This window comes from Pseudopodoces humilis, chromosome 7 (assembly GCF_049639895.1).
Source record: "Pseudopodoces humilis isolate 2021_Gansu_Grassland_sample_001 chromosome 7, ASM4963989v1, whole genome shotgun sequence".
In the NCBI taxonomy this organism is placed as follows: Eukaryota; Metazoa; Chordata; class Aves; order Passeriformes; family Paridae; genus Pseudopodoces; species Pseudopodoces humilis.
In genome coordinates this window covers 9173620-9186465 of record NC_142206.1, presented here as the reverse complement: position 1 = coordinate 9186465, position 12846 = coordinate 9173620, and the positions used below count along the sequence as shown (strand labels likewise).

The following is a 12846-nucleotide window of genomic DNA, read 5'->3' as shown; positions in this document are numbered from 1 at the left end:
ATTAACACACAATTCCCAGTTTTCCAATTTGTTTGCTGGCACATAGCAAGACTGAGCACAGGAAATTCTGTTTCTTGCAACCATTCTGAGGAAAGCAGAGAAATAATAGCAACAGATTTATTTCCCACCAATACAAATACCAACCTCTATTTGTTTGCTTGTATCCCAGCCAAAATGTCATTAATGCAAAGGGGTCTTTTTCTATGGACACAGGAAATAATTATCAGCTTAGCACAGGTATTTGAAAGAAATTGCAAAAGAAACACAGGATTATGATATCCTACCACACAATGTGCATTTAAAATGTGGGAAATCCACATCTCAGTGGTTTTGCCGTCTGGATTACACAGATATCATTCTTTTTCCATGTTAAATGCTCACAAATATTTGAAAAAGGTAACGTTACTCCCAGATGACAACTGCACAGGGCTACAATAGATGTTTCTGTCCCTTTTGCTTCTATTAAATAACAAGTGATAAAAATAGAACAAGTCACTGCACGCTGCTGTTTTGTAGGTTTTCCTTTTGCTTTGCTGCCTTTTCCTCTTTCTGCTGTTACCTGTCAGTCTGATTTCCCCCAGCTTGAGGAGTATTCTGCAGGCATTTGATTAATGAAAATAAAAATTACTGAACCATTCCCCAAACCCAAATTAATAAGTAAACAAACAGAATATTCCTTGGGCTGGCCAGCATTAAATAGCAACACTTGCAGCTGAAAAACCAAGATTGCTGACCTCAATCACTCTCATCTAATTAAAGAAAATAAGTTAGAAAAGCAATTCTATCACAAACCAGCTAATATCCTTGTGTTCTGAAATACCTGTTCTGCTTATTCCACAGTAACGTACACATTCCTTATGTTTACAGTCACAATGCCAGTTAAGAGAAACCACATTTTTACTCATACCTGAAAAACGTTTAATTTAAAAGCAATTCCTCTTTTTGGAATACATCTACAGACTGTATTAGCAGATTTTCAAAATTATCAAAATAAAAACATCCACGTGAAAGCACAGACAAACCATCACACACACACATCTCTCTGCATAATTATAGAGGCATACAGGAACTCTGACTTGAAGCCTAGCAACAGTATCCAAGTATTAGTTAGTCTGCTAATCAACTACCAAAAACTCGCACACCAGCTCAATGTGCTTCATTTTCCTAAAGCAAACAAAAAGCCAGACAAAAGAATCCTATCAGTCCTAGCTCCAGGACTTCTAGCTGAAGGACAAGATGCACAATAGAAAACAAACCTTGTTCACTTGAAGAAGAACAACCCATGTCATTTAGTCCGTCTGAAAATTCATCCCATCACAAAGAACCAAGGCAAAAGAGAGATTTAAAAATAGGTTATCCAAGCCAAAGGATTATCAGCTTGCAACATACTTAATATCTGCATATCTGTATCTAATGAAAGCTTCAAAATTCTTACATATATGATTGGGTTTTGTACCTCCGTCCTATAGAAGCCATAGTAAATTCTGTACAGCAAACACTTCCTAAATCTGCTGTGCTCGTTTACTCACAGACAGCTGCAGGCTGGATGAAAACAATCAGGGATTAACTTTTCTATTCATCACATCTTTTAATCCATTACTTTCTCTTAGTTTGCAACAAATAAACGCATAAAGTTAAATAAATTATAAATGTGCTATGGCTAGTAAAAAAAAAAGTTTAAAAGGGACACTATTACTATTATTATTATTACTAATTAATTTAATGGTGTGCAACTGCTATTTATCAGGGGTATGTGTAAGAAAGCAGAAAAGAAGATGCAACAATAGTCACTGAGCAGGGATACACTTCTGGGTCCCAAAGACTTCCAAAATAACCAATAATTAAAATAAGCTACTCTGATGCTCTTATTATTCCTCAAGAAACAAATTTGGGGGCCTGATGAATTGAAATAATCTGGGAAGCCACACCAAGCATTTCATACTGCTTGTAAAACAAGTTCTAAGTACCTTATGATAATAGGGTTTCTTTCTTTATTAAAAATACTATTGTAATTTGTTTCACATAGGATTACTTTTCAAATGATATGGCAATTTCCATTCACCTTTCAAACATCTGCCAAGAAAACAAAAGGGATTCCCTCATAAAAGATATAAATATGATGAAATCTGTATCTTGTTTTTAATCCTTTGTGGGCATCTTTTTTCTCTGTACTTGGATTCCTTTACCTTTTCTGTTTGATTCAATCTTACAGAACTGCCTCATCCCAGTCCGGAGCACAAACTTTCCTGGTAGAATCAGCCAGGTGGGTTTTATTGGACTAAAGCCACAGGAATCCCTCGCAGGGCATTTTCCTTATAGGTTTGTTCACATTACTCCATGGGACATTATTCTCACCTTTTTTGGCTCAAAAATAAACATTTTTTATATTTTTCTTCTTTTTCCAGAACAGCTGGAAGTCTTACAATTATTGCAAAGAAGCTTTATTTTATATATGCCTAATTTTCACACCTGTCTGATGTAAGTGCTTTACAACTAAATTAAAAGAAGGAAGAACAACCTCAGTGGGATTTGATCTGTAGGACAAAGCTTTAGTGACTCTGTTGTAAATCAGAATTTTCTACTTCTAAAGTAGAATCTGAAATAATTACAAAGTGCAAAGTGATTTGGATTATTAAATGAACTTAAAATAATAACAAGATTTAATGAACTGGTTCGGTATCGAAATTCAAAATCTAACCAAAAATACACTTTCTGAGAAATGAGTGATTAAACATTTTTCAAGAGACTTGATAGTATGAATTGTCCTCATCTTCCTAAGGATACTTCCTAAGCTGTTCACTATTCCTTCCCCCTCTGCTGCCTCTAAGGAGGTGCATTACTCAAATGATAAATGTTGGAACACACCCAAAATTATAGGAACACAGCGGATAACCAGACAAGCATGAGAAGCAAAAGCCAACTTGCTGAAGCTGAAATGCTGACATCACTCTGCACACTCATCATCACAGCAGCTCTTGAGTTTTCTGCACAGGATTTGGTTCTTTGATTTACTCTTCTTTTTTCTTTTCCACTGGGAGACACTCCAAAAATGGACATTTCAACAACTTCATTTTTCATAAGAAATAAAACTTAAAGGACAAATGCCCAGCTCAATTAAATTAGGTGGGGGGAAATAATGTAATGTTTACTCTTTAAAACAAATCTCTTAATTTAAATAGTCATGCTCAATCCACCATCTTGCAAAAATTGCAAGTGAATAATGGAAGTATCAATATTTCTATTTTTCAGTGGCAAAAAGGAAGGCATCAGAAAAATTTAGAGAATCTTCCCAGAGAAAGTATTTTCTAAGAATTTTTCTAAAAGCCGCCAAATCCTGTAAGTCAGCAAAAAAACCCCAACATTACCCATATGTAAATATAAACAACAATAAGATGCTCAACCTAATAAGAATAACGTGTTCATTTTTAATTCATGTTTTGCAGATTATTAATAAATACAGAAGGAAAAAGAGTTTTTACATGGAAAGGAACTATCCTATTATCCCAGGAAAAAAACCCTTCCAGACTATCTCTGAACTTTTATGCAGAAGTTATGACTTTGGTGCACTTTGTCCTCAGTTTCCTCAGTGCACACTGCAAGAGCTGAAAATGCTACAAGAAGTAACATTAACCCAGAACTTTCAATCATATCCCTGCAGATCATATGCAACCAGGAAGGGAAAGGGAAAGTAGTCCTTAATCCACATCCATAGTTTTATATTTCATGTGAGCTGGCCTAATTTCCCATATAAATGAAATACTCAAGTCAGAGATTTGCCTTGCTGAGTTAAATCAGTGTAGGCATCTACACAGAGCCTCCTGCTGCAAAAGAAATGCCTTATTTTTGTTCAACTTCAGGATGTTTCTGTGAAACTTTAATTAACTTGAATTAAAGCATTTTCACCCATTTTATTAAACTGTATTAGGCATCGCTTATATCAAACTGGCTTTTATTTTAATGACAAACCTCTCTATGAAAAAAGATCTTAAAAGAGCCTCCAGTTTTTTTGTCAGGGGCCCTTAAGGCCTGTCACTACCCTTAATCCCATCAAACTCAGTGAGAGGGAATGCTTTCATGGATATGGGGAGTTGGCTTCTGCCATATATTCATTTCATTACAGAGAAGCATCTTTCTCCATTATCATCTTCTGATCAATTATTCCCATTTGAGAGCAACTTTAGGCAAGGCAAAAATAACCTGCAAAGCCAATCTGGCTCTTCCAGGTAAGTGATGTGTATTTAGTCAATTACAAACTTATACTAAGTATATTTATACTTAGAAAGCACCTACCACTTAACACATTTTCTTTTTCAAAGTATATTTTTGAAAACAGATCAGCTTTTTCCCCATCTGCATTTTTTTTAAAGAGTTACTTTTCAAATCTCCCTGAAATGTCACCAGCCCTGTGGTTGTATCTCACATAGAATCAGTTTTAACATCTTTGCAAAATCCTGGCATAAACAAGCAAAACTTATTTTCAGAGTCTGTAAATATTTTGCTTACCAATATCAGCTTCCCTGTGATTCTTGATGTATTCAGCAAGCTCAAAATTTCCCGCTATTATAGCCACCTAAAGGATTGTAAAATAGGCACAATTAATATGTTGTCATCACTTGCTAAGACAGAAAACTTGTTACATCACTGACAAACATGAGGCAAAGATATTTTCCTTTCACAAAGTGGAGGAATTCTATTACTTTCATTCTGCAATACATATCTGAAACACCAGTGAGAAATGAAATCTTAATCTCTTTGTAAGAGCCCTGCCAGTGCCCCAGCTGCCCATTTCCCAGGAATGCTGTGATGGTGGCAATCTCAGGAGGCTGTTGGGAGAGCTGCTGCTCTTCATACGGTGGCAGTCCAAGGCCGCAGTGAACATTAAGCACAGCATCCCCAGAGCTCTGGGAGATGTACAGGTGTGTGGGAAATGCTGCAGGAGGGACACACTGAAGATATTATCTCCCTTTAATTGCTCCTGCCTTGCTCCTTACCTGAGCAATAAAAACAGGAGCTGAAATGCAAAGTACATGAGAGAACCAGGACCGAGAGCTACCAGAATTGAGTTACCACTAAGGCACAAAAAAACACACTGAAAGAGAGAGACTGGTGAAGTTTATGCATATGCATAGAGTTTAAAATGTCTAAATACATCAAGTTCTAAAATAACAATTTTCTTTTTCATTTATTTCCTGGTTGTTGAACACAGATCTGAATTCTCATTTAAATAGACTTAAAAAGAAAAACATCTCTGATGGGTGTAAGGGAAGCAATTCAGTTTTGCCATTGATGATTTCTCCCTTCTTCTTTTCCTCTTTTTGCCTTGAATATCAAGGAATTGTCTTTTATGGCCCCACTTTGCAGCTCTGACAGATCCTGTTCTCTAATGGCACTGTGGCTTTCCCAATGGATGTGCAAGGCACAAGCTGGGCTCACCTTTCTCATAGAAACTTCTGCACCTACAGGGTGCAGGTTAAAAAAATGTTAAAAAAAAAAAAACTTGCTTTAGGATTCTCTTGGATATGGGACTATATCCTAGAGTCAGACATGAGAAATTATTAAAAACCCAAGGCAAATTTCTGAGCTGATGACCAAAAAAATTTTTTTGCTGGTTTGTGCCTCTCCACTTATGAAGAATAACGCAAATGAAAACAAATGCTTAAATGGTCTTGGGGAGTGCATGAAGTACAGTTATGTCAGTAATATCTTTGAATATAACAAGCATATGATCTTATTTCTGAACTCAGCTCAGGAAATTTAATGGACAATTTTATTTACAATTTTATTTACCAGTAACCAAAACAAACTAATATGGGAATCCCAGAAACTGAAGACTTTACACCTAAGCTGTGGCTGCCCCATCCCTGGCAGTGTCCATCACCAGGTTGGATGGGGCTTGGAGCAACCTGGGAAAGTGAAAGGTGTCCTTGCCCATGGCAAGGAGTGGATCTGGTTGACTTTAAGGTCCCTCCCAACCCAAACTATTCTGGGATTCTGTGATCAGGGAGGCTGGACACAAGCAGGTTGATGCACAGACACCGCAATACCATCTGAAACCATACATCTGAAAATTACTGTTTCAAACACTGGTAACCCAACCTTTATTCCAGAAGCCCCTCCAGAAAGGAGCAGGTTCTCAGCATGGATAACACATCAGAATCTGGCCCCCAGTCTCCTCTGTGCATCCCTGAAATGCAGTTCATGACTCTCCCTGGCAAACAGCACTTGGAAAGCAACAGCAGAGCTGTACTAACCCTCTCTCTTTAACTTCCAATTCTGAATCTGGCTGGCTCCAGGTTCATAACAGCAACATTTGTGTGCAGCTCTGAGGTTTTCTCTGCATTGTAAGCAAGTGATAATACTTCTCTCTGATATTACATCTAATTAGCAGAAAAACTCAAACAAGGTGGGGGGTGGAATTCAGCAGTGACAGGCAGCTTGCTAGACAGCAGCCATGGTACTCAAATGAAAGAATTTTGGATACCAAGCAGATTTAAACCTCAAGTATAAACATGCTCTTCAAGTGATAAACACATTTTATTACTTGAGAAAAAAAAATCCAGATAACTAAGAGAAAGCTTGACAGGGAATTGTTCCCTTATTTTCTTCTGAACCAAGCAGTAGATTCAGCAAGCTCAAGGAACCATTTTTCTCTATTTAATTCACTTCAATGCATTAAAAACAGTATGTAAAATCCTTAAATCCTTACAGAAAAATGAAGGAAAGATATGTTAAGATCTAAGGAAAGCAAGGAAAAGTTAAAAAGTACAAATATTTCTTGGCATAACATCAATGCACTTCACTTGAATTTGATGGGTAAAATGTGTGGGAGAAAGTGAAGTCAGAGCAAATTCAAAAGACACAAAATTATACTCATTCAATTTATACAGTTGCAAACCAAAAAGCACGGCAACCTCAGCCCTTTTTCCATCTAAAAGTGTCTTAAACCAAAATTATAGCAAGTTCACATGAAAATATAAATGTGAATACATTAGGACAGGTGAATGGTCTTCACAAGATCCAGAGCTGGAACCAAATGAAGGTGGTGGAAATTCTCTCCTTGATCAAGAACCTAAATCAGAGACCAACTGAAGTTCCATATTTGTACTAAATTTCTTTGTACCTTAGAAAAAAATAGTAATGTAGTGCCTTGGCAGAAAATACTAGTTTGATTCTCTCCATGCTTCATAATTTACATGGTTTTAAATAGCCATAGTTTTCTTTTCAGGATGTTCTGTAGACAAGTGCTAGATTTAAAATTAAGAGGTTATGGCAAAAAAGGTTTTGTTTGAGGTTTCTTTTGATCACAAGACATCTCCTCTTGGCAGTGAAAAAGTAGCACAACCAGCAAAACTGCAGCAAAAGTTTGCTTCCAATTCCAGTAGGAATGGGATTCCAGTCATTGAAATGCATCATGTGTATGTTTACAGACATGAAATATCACCATGAAAGGCTGGAGGTAGCACTTTACAACTAGAGGCTATCTACTGACTCTGTTATGCTGAAGTTTCAAAAATTGGAGCTTTTCTAAAACTGCATATGCAGCAGTCTTGCCATAATTCAGGTTCTTTCATTCCTGCAGCAAATGTCCTTTCATGTCATCCTTTTGACATTTATCTCACATCAAAAGTCTGCGTATTCTCAGTCACATTATTCTGCAAACCCAATAAAACCTGGTTCTGCATCTTGTACAAAATAAAAGCATCATTCACCCACAATTTCCACTAAACCCTGCTATGTGTTTTGCCCTGTTTTTAAAGAGTGTCTTTACTTTGCATCCAGAATCAGAAAGAGTTCACCTGTAGGGTCCCAGCACGGCGTCCAGGAAGGCCCAGCAGAAAAGCCTGACTCAGTAATTCAGTGCTTTTAAACCCACATCAGGATCTTTGTCTGCTGTAGACATTCGGTTGGGAGGCCTGCCACATTCTACTGTACAGAGAGTAGAAATTATCTTGTAGGGGTTTTTTTAATCAGCATTAGAGGCAATTTTATATGAATGACAGTAACTAAAGTGAATCACTTATTAGCTCCCTCCCAAGCTTAATTGAACCCACTAAGGCTGTTAACATGGGCACCTAATTATTACCAAATTACCTTTGATAACACACATGTCTGGCCTGGGTAAGTCTGCCACAGGGAAGCGAGCAGAAAGTAAAGCTAAAGCAGGAAGATGGATCTTGGTAGGAGGCAACCACATAAAATAAAAAGAGAGGATAAAACCATTCAGCTGGACAGTGGTACCTCCTCCTATTCCCACGATGATCTGTTTCCAGCATGACAAAATTTCATGGAGTGCCCAAAACAGGTCCCAGCTGAAGCTGAAAGCCATGCGTTGAACAACTCACTGGAGCAGAGCCAGGAGCTGGCTGTCACTCAGGCTATGTAACAGGCAGTGTGACCAGAAAGGCTGTGTTTACACAGATATTTCCTCTGCCTCGGGAGAAGCAGAGCTGTCACAGTCACCCCAGTGTCTCACTCACTGTCTCACAGACAGATGTTTCTTTCAAACGATGCAACTGGTTCCAGGGCCTCGCTGTTTGCCATGGCAGGCAGTGCCAGATGCTCTGCTGCCAAGCCAAGGGAGGAAGGAAGAGTTTAATCGACACTTGGCGAGTTGCTACGGGTGGTAACCAAGGGACAGCTCAACTGAGTGGAAACCTGAATGAATGAAACAGCTGCAAGGCAGGGACTGGGAGGGAGCAGGCAGGAGGTGGGAGCATCCCAGCACTCCTACTCCAGCACTGGGCGAGGAGCAACACCCTCAACACTGGCACCTTCACAAGTGGGTCTCTTTCTCCTGACAGATCATTCTCATCCCTGGGCTTCTGATATTCACAGTCGGAAACATTCCCTCTGGATAAAGGGACTGTTTAAGTTGCCTTTCAGGAGTCAATTCAGAAATTAAATATTTGAGGCATCAGGTTAGTTCTGCTTTTTCTCAGTCATGTTCCCCAAAGAAACTTAGTTTAAACAATGGCAAATAAAAGTACGTTGTGTAAACAGTGAAACTGGCCAGATGTCCTGTTACAGGTTTCAGTGTGACAGAATTTCACAGCATTTTCAGACTCTGCATCAGACAGAAGTAGCACTGACTCACCACCATCTCTCTGTTTAGCCCAGTAAATGCAGTTCTAAAGATATCAATTTATTACATTTGAGTATTTATATTTATTATGGGAATTAATGCAGTCTTTTCTTCCTTTTGGGAAACTGGAAGTTGTATTTACACTTTACCTGGCACTAACCTTTCACAATTGATTTTTTGCTGCTCTTGAAATGTATCACAGGTAGAGATTATATTAAATTAGAGCATGATTTTGTAGTCTGTTAACAAATACAGTTTTAGAGCTTTATGGGCTAGTCCCTGAAAGGCAAACACCACGGCTAAATTACATTACCACTCTTGGGAACGAACTGCTCCACCCAAGGAGAAACAATATAAAAAAGACAGAAACTGAAGCTGTCCCCGCTTAAATCAAGAGAATGAACTTTGACAAACTTTCTTTGTGAGAATGAAGAAAGCCCCTTAGTCCTTTTATGTTCCACTCAGTCCAGGCTTCTGCACTTTTGCTGCATGTGCTTACATTTGAGGGACCCAAAGCCCTGAAATGCAGAGCCTTTGGAGGGAGCAGAGGGAGCTGCAGTGTTGTAGCTGCCATTCACAGTGAGCACATAAAACATCACCACTCTCCACCTCCTTTTTCCCCCCCTGCTCTTCTCTTCCAGACAATTTCCCTTTCCTGAGGAAAGTGCATTTCACTATTCTTTCCTTCAGGGCAAATGTTTCACTTTCTCTATTCTCTGACAGCCAGCAGTGCTTATTGAATGATGCCTTTTCCAGAAAGCTTGGATAGGCAGTAAGTTCAGGCATGGTGCTGTACAATAAAGGAGGCAACTCCAGCTCAGCACAAAATGTGAATTACATTCACTGCAAATGAGGGTGGACAGACAGGACACTGAGGTAAATCTTCCCCAGAGGTTCCCATCTCCAGTGGGAACTACAAGAAAGAGGTCACACAACCCTGTGAATGAGAGTTTATCCATCAGACTCTAGCAACTGTCCTTCACTTAAACCACAGGCTCACAAAATCATAAATTATTTCTCATTGTGCCAAGGACTATATTATTTTAACAATGAAAAAACACCACTCAAGCAGTCACAGGCATCTCACAACAGGATTCACTATCAGCAGAGGCACATGAGAAATTAACACAAGGGAATTTAGAAGGAAGGGCTGGAATCACTTCCTTAATTAAAAGATTTTCAGAACTGCTCATCCACATATAATCAGGATGTGTTTGCTTAGTATTAAAAATATATAACTACATTCCAATAACCACAGCTTTTGGAGACTGACACCTCTTTAATTTGATACAAAAATCCAATGGCATTAACTGTGGAACAATGAAAATGTAACATAGCTAAACTTCAACAAATTTATTTTCTACTGTGTCCTCTGGAAGGAAAAGCTCTCCCTAATAAAACAAAGAGGTACTTGGAGACTAGAGCCACTCTGAATTCAGTCCCAGCACACCATGAAGCCCACAGCAGTCATCCCCAAGGACATCAGGAAGTTAAATTTAGGTTGTTAAGTGCCAAGACCCTATTCCAACATGCTCCTGTGTAGGACGCAGCAGCGGGAGGCTCCATCCCTGATAAATGGTGACACAAAATCACCCAGCACGTTCAGCAGACTCAAACAAATCCCATCCTAAATGGATCTGCATTAGCTGCTCTCATGTAGTGTGCAGATTTTATAACTATCCTCAACGGGACAGATGGAGTTCAGTTTGGAAAAGCAGGAAGCAATCTGTGTTCCGAATTTCTTTTCCATAGGTGTGGGATGGAAATGTATCAATCACCCGCTGTGGGTTCCTTACGCAATTCTACAAGTGCAGGAGCCTGCACTTGTAGAGGGAAGTTTATTGATTCAAAGAGCACCACAAGTACCTGGAACTCGGATTCCTCAGGAAAGGCAATCTCTTGTAATGCTTGAGCAAAATGTGACAATGTGGCAAACATTGTTCTGAGCTCAAATCACAACACAGACCTCAGGTGTTTTCCATCAGAACGTTAAGAATTCCAAATGGGTCTTTCTATGAACCAGCTGGAAAATCCTACACAACTGCCACAGCCATACAGTCTAACACAGAACTGCTGGACAATCATGAATTCCGTATTTCACTTTGCAAAAAGCAAAGGGCTAAGTTTCACCCCACATTTTATCGTTCCTTGGATTGCAGTTGATTTTTGACTTTGAGGCTACAACACAGCAAAATAAAAGTAGCAGAAGCTTCTTGGTTCACCTCATTAAAAAATAAAATCGAATGCTTAATTAATATTCTATTAATATCACTAATTCCCTGTCTTTATCTAAGAGTGATGATGAATACATAGAATATGGATGACAAAAACATGACCTCCAGGAGATACACATTCTTGCATTATGGAGCATACATTTACACTCCAAAACTTCATTAAAAAAATAATCAATTCTGAAGTTGAAATGTAATACATCTATTTAGAAATACGTCAGAAGCAAATAACTACTTTAGGAAGTTTATGGTTGTGCAGTATTTTGTACATTTAAAAAACCAATAATGCTTTTGTTGAAAATAGATCAGAACTGAAAGGTTTAATCTTATAAAATAAAATTAATTTTATCCATTTGAAGTTTTCTTTCAGGTGTAACATTTTCAAGTTTTTGCAAAACTCACTGCAATAAGGTAAGATAGAATAAAAAAAAGCAGCAAAATTGGATTTCTTTTCTTTAAATAATAGTCAGCAAAGGTTTATATTAATTGCAGAAATAACCCACATTCTCTACCAGGACAATAAATGCTGAAAATTTTCCTAAATTACTTTATATTAATGTTATGGAGAAATACAAGTAAAAAAAATCATATTCAGCATTTTCCTGCATGCTTCTTTCCTGGACAGAAGAGAACTCAACATTTTTAATTAGATAATGTAATACAAGCTCAATATTATGCATTTTGAAAGGAACTAACTGTGTTTATTAATATATCTGATGTCCAGTAGATGGCAAAATATCAGCAACCACCACCTTTTAATCTTGGCACTTGATTCATTCAAACCCCAAAGTAATTTTTTTTTTATTTTATTTTTTGTTTCCAATATCCACTTTTTATTTCATTGGAGAGCAGGATTAGCTTTACCTTTTGGATGTTTTCTGTCTATTATCTGCTTGAAAGCCAATTTCATCTTCGTCAGGTCTCGATACAACAAAGCACAATAATGTTACTATCCTTTAAATAGTCCTTTGAAGACAGTTTCTTCACCACTGAATTTTTTTTTCCTCCAAGAGCATTCTGCTGCTACTGTTCCCAAATTTGCCAGCACATGTTAGCATACTGTGTACTAAAATCTCTTAGCAACAATATCTTAGTGTCTAACATTTCCCATCTTCCAACTCTGATTCACAGAGCCATCTGTAGTCAGATATTGACATGCAGCATCCTAAAATAGGCACCTTACATTTGCTCAACAACTAGTTTTAGCATCCGAAAATATAAATTATGGGGAGATGGCCAATATTTCTGTGAGGCTCCTCAGCATTCCCAGCACTGTTTAAACAAAGGCTCACCACAATCGCTTCGCCTTGGTATTAAGGGCAAAGTATTCCCGCTTTTCCAAAGGACAGTTCTGCTTACGTAACCTTCCAAGCAATCCCAGGCTTCCCTGGTGAGGACCACCTCACATTGCTACTCAGGCTCTTTTTAACAGTAATCAAAGACCAGGTTTTCAGTCTCCAAGATCCGAGCATTCTTCACACCCCTGGAAGCCTCAGGCCCATGGGAAGCATCCCATGATGGGTGGGACAAGGT

The 12846-nt window shown here is 38.2% G+C and overlaps 1 protein-coding gene across 8 annotated transcripts in view; it reads right to left on the bottom strand.

Moving 5' to 3' along the window:
- The window catches only part of SHANK2 (SH3 and multiple ankyrin repeat domains 2), a 278034-nt gene that overhangs the window by 210462 nt on the left and 54726 nt on the right, over positions 1 to 12846 (bottom strand). For all 8 annotated transcript variants that reach the window (XM_088057744.1, XM_088057747.1, XM_088057749.1 and 5 more), the window contains one exon: positions 4504 to 4570. In XM_088057744.1, the coding sequence (XP_087913870.1) occupies positions 4504 to 4570 (67 nt within the window). The remainder of the gene's footprint in view (positions 1 to 4503; positions 4571 to 12846) is intronic.